This window comes from Otolemur garnettii, unplaced genomic scaffold, assembly GCF_000181295.1.
Source record: "Otolemur garnettii isolate 467f Iridium unplaced genomic scaffold, OtoGar3 scaffold00011, whole genome shotgun sequence".
Taxonomy (NCBI): Eukaryota; Metazoa; Chordata; class Mammalia; order Primates; family Galagidae; genus Otolemur; species Otolemur garnettii.
Genome location: NW_003852406.1, coordinates 29,788,550 through 29,795,977, shown reverse-complemented (window position 1 = coordinate 29,795,977; position 7,428 = coordinate 29,788,550). Strand labels below are relative to the sequence as shown.

General features: G+C 43.2%; 1 protein-coding gene across 1 annotated transcript in view; it reads left to right on the top strand.

The window, feature by feature from the left end:
* Nucleotides 1-1,324: 1,324 nt before the first annotated feature.
* CHRNA5 (cholinergic receptor nicotinic alpha 5 subunit) overlaps nucleotides 1,325-7,428 on the top strand; it is a 30,663-nt gene continuing 24,559 nt past the window's right edge. Inside the window, exon 1 of the mRNA XM_003784552.1 lies at nucleotides 1,325-1,436. Coding sequence (XP_003784600.1) covers nucleotides 1,325-1,436 — 112 coding nt within the window. The remainder of the gene's footprint in view (nucleotides 1,437-7,428) is intronic.

The following is a 7,428-nucleotide window of genomic DNA, read 5'->3' as shown; positions in this document are numbered from 1 at the left end:
TTGGTCCTAAGATAAAAGGTCTTAACTGAATCTTGCTGTTCAGATCCTTTGCAACCTCAACCTGGTTTAGTTTTTCACAGATTTACTGAGTCTGGAGCTTGGAGTGAATTTTCTGCTCACAGTGAGTCTTAGAGGTGTCAACTCCACGAAGCTTTTTGTGAAGAGTCAGTGGTACGTTCTGCCACTGAAGTTTAAAGATAATTCTCCTGAATCCCTTCAGCCAAATGAAGCTTTCTAATCAATTATGAACAGAGGCGATGAAATACAGGGCCTGGAGGGGGTTGTGACAGGATTCTAGCAGTCAGCATCAATCTCCACTGAAGTTGCTAAGTGTCTGTGACAGATGGAGTCACCAATATTTACAAATGTTAATTGATGGCAACTCGGAGGGCATTGCCCACGTTTGAGGCAATTGCATATCATTTCCATGGGTGGCTTGAATAAGTGTAAGAGCTGTACTTCCTGAGTCCTCTAGTTTATTCACCTTGTTTTAAGATGAGGAAACGGAACCATAGAAGAAGGGTTATTTGCCCAGGGTCGCCTCGCTGGTCCAGAATACAGGTCTCCTTATGGGGGGTCAGTTGGCTTCCAAACTGAGGCTGCGTCTGGTACCTTCCTGGTAAGGAAGAACTTAGTGGGTAGCGGGACGAGTGAAGAGCGCCGCAGCCTGGAGCTTAGAGAAAACCCCCCACCGCTGCTGTTGTCTCAGCCTCCTGCTTGTGTCTTTCGTCTTTCCTAGGTTTGATCACCACTCGGGATCACTTTACGTTTGCTGCTTTTCTGTCTGCTGAGAGCAGTCTACCTGTTTTCCTCTTTGGTGCCCAACACAGAACCTCGTTATCCTAGGTATGCAGTGATTTGGCCGAGGTCACCAGGTGGGTGAAAAAGGTACGCCAGGGTTGCAACTGCCTGAAGCAGTCAGCGCCTAGAAAGCGGGGCCCATGGGGTGGGCGGGGCCAGTCTGGAAAAGGCGGGGCTAGGAGCAGATGGGGTTGGGTTGGAGGCGGGGCCAGGGAAAAGGGACTGGGCGGAACGGAGGCGGGGCTGTGAACGGACCAGACGGGGTAAGAGGGGGCCTAAGAGGGGTGGGCGGGGCCAGATGCGAAGAGGGGCGGGGCTAGGTGCCTCCTCACGCTCCGGAGCAGGCACAAAGCGGGGAAGCTGAAGTGGCGGTGCCTGCAGGAGCTGAGGAGCCCGGCAAACCCTCGCGTGCACCTGCCCTCTCTTGGCTTCAACCCACACTCTATCGCGTTTCCCGCAGAAGCCAGCGTTCCCTGGTGGTCGTCGCGTGGAGGCTGTCCGTGTTCCCGTGCGGGCCGAGGCGATGGCGGCGCGGGGGTCGTGGTCCCGCCGGCTCCGCCTCCTCCTCCTGCTTCTGGTTCAGCTGGTCGCTGAGCGCTGCGGTCTGGCGGGCGCGGCGGGCAGCGCGCGCGGAGGTGAGCCGGGGGTGCGGACTGGGGACCTGCCTTGCGAGCGGGGCGTGGGACTACAGGCGGCCCCTAAACCTCGTTGCAGGGGAGGTTATTGTTATTTTTTCTACTGGGGGTTTGGAGTGAAGTTTCATTTTAAATGCCCAGATCTGTTCATTTAAACGCCGAGAGAAAGCCCCTTTTTACTTTTGCTTCACGACCCGCATCACTGCAGACTGCTAGGTTAGTGTTTACTCCCATACAACTTTTTCCGTAGAAGATGCTATCGCACGGTTGTCCTTCCGTGGTTTCTGCTGGGCTTCCCACTTTGGGCTTATTCGCGGAGTATGGAGACCCTGGGTTTAATATTAGGGATAGAGACTTGATCTTCTTACCACCCCCCCCCCGTGCTCCCCATTCCCACCCCACCCCGCAGCATTTGAAATTTTTTCCTTTTGCCCGAAGATGAAATGTTTGTTGTAGAATGTTAGATAGCCGGCTTCCCTAGCTTCTGGGCTGTTCGTTTTCATCCTAAGTTCTTCACCAGCTTCTTTAGAGCACAGCTTTTTTTTTTTTTTTTAAACTGATTTTCAAGGTGTTTTGGACAGGAGTAGAAACAAAAGAAAATGCTTAGTACTTCTTCAAATCAAGTGTTTTGTTTAAAACCTTTTCGAGTCAGCCCTCTCTTTACACCTTGAAGAAAAATGCTAACATTTATGGAGCACCTATGGTGCACGTAAACATACAGAATGTAAGGATCTTTTAAAGCAAAATACATTAGCAGAAGTTCTCTATATTTTAGTTTTTATGAGTTTCTTACGTAAAGGAATCGTTTGGGTATGTGTATAATAAGAAGCTGTTCTCGCTTTTCCTTTATTAAGGTTTTTAAACGACGATTCCTGATCTTAGGAAGTAATAATTTTGAAGACTAGAATGATTTATTGCAGGATGTATTGCCTAAAAATAATTCTAGTCTTCAAAGTCATTAATGAAGACTGAAGAGATATAAGGTGTAGAGTGATTTAGACGAATATAGAAAATCCTGAGCAGAAAGAGTTACAGTTTAGCAGAAAGAAAGTAATGTGATTTTGGAGCCAGACAAACGTGGACTCAAATAAGGGCTCAGGTGTATCCTGCCATGGACAAACCTCTCTGCTGGCTTCCTTCTTTGAAAACTTGGGATAATGCTGCTTACCTCTCAGAGTCATTTTCAGGGTTAAATAACATATAGATAAAATGCCAGGCACAGTGTCTGGCATGCTAGAATATGGTGGTTCCCTACCCTTTTTTTGGTGAAACTGAAACTTTAAAAATATGTTTTATCTATTTTTATTTAAAACATTGTAACCAAGTATTAAATGGTGTAAGCAGCTATCTCTGTTCAAGCACAGTGTTACAACTACAGTTGGTTATTTCCTGCCTTCTGCCCTTACTCTGAGTATTTCTCTTACACTGACCACCTGGTTGTATTACATTTATGTTTTTTTTTTCTCTTGGTCCCATGCCAGGTCCTTAAGAACTGTGATTCTTACCTTGTTTATCTTTGTATCCCCAAGGCTTATCTTATTGTAAAAGCCCAGTGAATGTTTGTGGAATGGATGAGCAAAACAATATCTCTCTGGATATCTGTTTCCTTACCTGTAAGGTGAGAGGTCATTAAAGGCTCTCCTTTACACCTCTAAAATCCTGAGATTCTGTGTGTTCCTGGTAAATGATCATCTGGAAGAGCAAAGTGATAGTGAATGGATGATGTAATTGCACACTTGCTCCTAAATGTTAATATGCTGTGGTGTGCAACTGCCTTAGAATGTGGGTGGCTGAAGGTACTGGGGGGAGTCAGGAGACCTGCCAGTGACTGGCTGTGTTCCCTTGAGTGTGTTACTTGGCCCCACTGATTATTTTGCTCTCTTTATATAGTAAGGGTGGTAGTAGATGGTTTTTGAAGTCCTTTCAACTATAATTACTTTTATGTGTACATGTTTTCATATTCATTTTAGATTCTTTTTCCTTTTTTTTTTGAGACAGAGTATCCCTCCCTTGGTAGAATCTCATGGCGTCACAGCTCACAGCAACCTCAGACTCTTGGGCTTAAGCGATTTTTTTGCCTCAGCCTCCCAAGTAGCTGGGACTACAGATGCCCACCACAACGCCTGGCCGTTGTTTTTTTGGTTGCAGTTGTTATTGTTGTTTAGTAGGCCCGGGCTGGGCTCGAACCCGCCAGCATCCATGTATGTGGCCAGCACCCTACCCACTGAGCTATGAGCGCCGCCCTCATTTTAGATTCTTAATAATAACCTTTCTTTATGGTTTTCTGTGAGTCAGTCCCCAGGTGAAGAGAATGTCCACCCAGCCAGCAGCCATACCTATTTGGCTGAGGGAAGGTCATGGAGCTGTGGAAAGTGGCTCAGAAGGCAATTTTGTCAGTATTAAAGTATAATTAACTATTACATTAAGGTAATGTAAGACTTTAAATTGACCTAACTGTGATTAGGACAGTGATTTATGGAAATTAGAGGGTCATTAGTCAGTTTTATTTCTTAGCTTTATGACACGTTAAATGGTTGAAACTTTATTTTTAGTATATGTAGTGGCTGGATTCTACATTCAAAGGAAAATAAAATAATTCATAGAAAATGAGAACTACAAGAGATTTTTTCTTCTCTCCTTTAGCCATTCCATTAACATTTTCACAGGTTAACAAGAACATACCTAACTGTGGCTCTCAACTCTACATTTCTTGTCTATATGCATGTCCTTACAGTAACATTTACACAGTTTAATTTGAAATTAAAAATTATTTTATTTCCTGGCAAATATTAAAGATGCTCTGTGAACTAGAATGTGAGCAACTGAAAGATAGGGTTTTATTTTTCTGCTGTGTCGAAGCTATGCCTGAGTATTAAGGTAGTCTATGACTGGAGCTCTGAGGTACTCAGGCAATTGTCAGGGTAGGTTTTTTCCAACTATAATCTACAAATTAGATTTAGCAAGTAATTTTTTATAGTTAAGATATGAGTTTTTATTCCAATAATTTCAGTACAGAGCATTTTTCTTCTAATAGCATTTTTTTATTTTGAGACAGTATCTCACTTTATCACCCTCGGTATAGTGCCACGGTGTCACAGCTCACAGCAACCTCATATTCTTGGGCTTAAGTGATCCTCTTGCCTCAGCCTCCCAAGTAGCTAGGACTACAGGCACTGCCCCAATGACTGGCTATTTTTTTTTTTCCTTGTAGAGATGAGGTCTTGCTGTGGCTCAGGCTGGTCTTGAACTCTGGAGCGTGGGCAATCCACCCGCCTCGGCCTCCGAGAGTGATAGGATTGTAGGCATTAGCCAGCATGCCAGGCCCTGTAATAGTATTTTTTTTTTCTTTTTGAGACAGAGTCTCACTCTGTAGCTCTGGGTAGAGTGCTGTGGCATCATAACTCACAGTAACCTCAAACTGTTGGGTTTAAGAGATCCTCTTTCCTCAGCCTCCCCCAGTACCTGGGATTACAGGCACCCTCCCCAATACCCAGCATTTTTTTTTTTTTCTGTTTCTGGTAGAAAGAGGGTCTGACTTTTGCTCAGGCTGGTTTCAAACTCCTGAGCTCAAGCAATCCACCTGCCTTGGCCTCCCAGAGTGCTAGGATTACAGGTGTAAGCCACCATGGCTAGTAACTTTATTTATTTATTTGTTAATTTTGAGACAGAGCCTCAAGCTATTGCCCTGGGTAGAGTGCCATGGCATCACAGCTCACAGCAACCTCCAACTCCTGGGTTTAAGTGATTCTCTTGTTTCAGCCTCCCAAGTAGCTGGGATTATAGGCGCCCACCACAACACCCGGCTATTTTTTGGCTGTAGTTGTCATCGTTATTTGGCAGGCCTGGACTGGATTCGAACCCGCCAGCTCTGGTGTATGTGGCTGGCACCTTAGCTACTTGAGCTACAGGCGCCAAGCCTAGTAACATTATTCTTATTCCAAAAGCATCAAAATTAAATTCTCTTAGATGGTAATTTAAATTCAATACTAAATAACCATTAACAATCAAGAGTTGTTAAATATTGAAATAGTTTTGGAAAAAAGTTTCTTTAGAAATCTGCTTATAGAGCATCATAGGTATAGTTAATAATATTTCTTTTTTTTTATTTTATAGTCAATGGTATATATGGAATTGGATAAAACTCTTTTTCCTCTGCAATTTTTGGACTGGGCAGTTCTTTGTTGTGGAGGAGGGGGTATCTTGTGCTTTGCAGGGTGTTTACTAGTCCTCTGGCCTCTGTCCATGGGATGCCGGTAGCACCGACTGAAAAATGTCTTCAGCTACTGTCAAATGTTCCCTGGAGGAGAAAAGTACTCCCCACCCCTTGAGAATCACTGGTCTAGGTCTTATTGATAAGGTCAAACTCTTAATATACACAGGAATCCCAGGGGAATGGAGATGCTGACTGAGTAGGTCAAAGGCAGGGAGGGTCTAATATGCAGCATTTCTAGCAAGCTCCCTCGGACATGAGTGTTGCTGGTCAGAGTGCACAGTTAAGTGGCACGCTTGTAGACACTTCCCTGTTCATACCAGTTGAGTGAATTCTCAAGGGAATGTGATGAAAGTAATTATGGAAATGGTGAATTTACAGTGAGCTTTAGCATAGGACCAATGGAAACTAACAGCTAACAGTAATTTAGCTGTTAATTTCCATAACAGTAATTATGGAAATGGTGAATTTGCAGTGAGCTAATAGCATAGGACCAATGGAGACTAAGAAAAAAGTGTTTTCCTGCTGTCCTGATAAAGCAGCTGTCTTCACTTTTCTCTGTTCCTTTCCAGTCCATAGCATCCATTCATAATTGGACAGTTCTAAGAAGGAAATCTGTAGGAGTCTGTTCAGGGTCATATAGGCTGGAGCGAGCAGCTCCACCTGTCCTTAGGTGTTTTACTTCGTCATACTCTAGATGTACTAGCTTGTGATATGTATTGATTGCCTGTTGAGAGATTTATGGCCTCAAATTAAGTCACTGAACTCTGCATTTACTTGATCTGATGATGCTCAAACTTTTTTTTTTTTAAGCATGAAGGTTGTCTTCTCGCCTCGAGAACTATTGACTGAACCTAAATTTAATACTGCCCAAGATCACTTTATTACTGCAGGTGTTCTGAGAGTCAGGGTAGGATGTTAAATTAAGTGTGCTAAAGCATATCAGTTACACTGTAACTTTATCCTATAATTCTGTGATAAAAATCAATATAAAATATAATGAAAATCCTACAGAGAATACAATATGCCTCTGTATTTTATCTGTAATACTTAAAATAAGGATTGGTAAGCATACTTACTTGTCACATTGACAATGTTGGAGATAGAACACATTTCCCCTCATTTTCACAATGGTTGATTATGTTCACTGCTTTATCTTAGAGTTGCTTAAAATAGCCTTCCTTGGGCTGCTGCAGTGAGGGTTTTTTTCAAAGGAGTATAAGTGACTTTTTGATAACATAAAGACACAAGGAGACTTAGAGGGGATGATTACTCCAGGAGTCGCTTGATTATGAATTGAGGATGCATAATCCACAGCACTCTTAGCATCACGTTTTAGATTTAGATTACCATATTCCACTCTTACGGCAATCTGTGACGAAGAAAAGGAGTGTACCCCCTGACTCAGCAGTTCTAAGAGTCAGTGCTAGGGACATCATTGCATAGGTCTGGAAAAATAGATGTACAAGGGTGTTAAGGACATTTTCCCATTGTAGTATTATTATACATAACCAAAATCTGAAGCCTATATACGTGCCCATCACTAATGAAAGTTTAAAGTATGATACTCACACAGTATGGACCACTTTGTAGTTTATGTGGAAAGAATGGGGATGGATAGAGACCTACTGACATACAGTATTGAATAAAAAAAGGAAGTCACAGAACTTAAAAAGAGGGAAACGTGTTTCTTCCTCTGTGTGTGTGCATGTCTGTTTTAAAGTGTCTGCCCATCAGATTAAACAAGGCTATACTTGGAAGGAGAGGGGAAGGAGGAAAGGG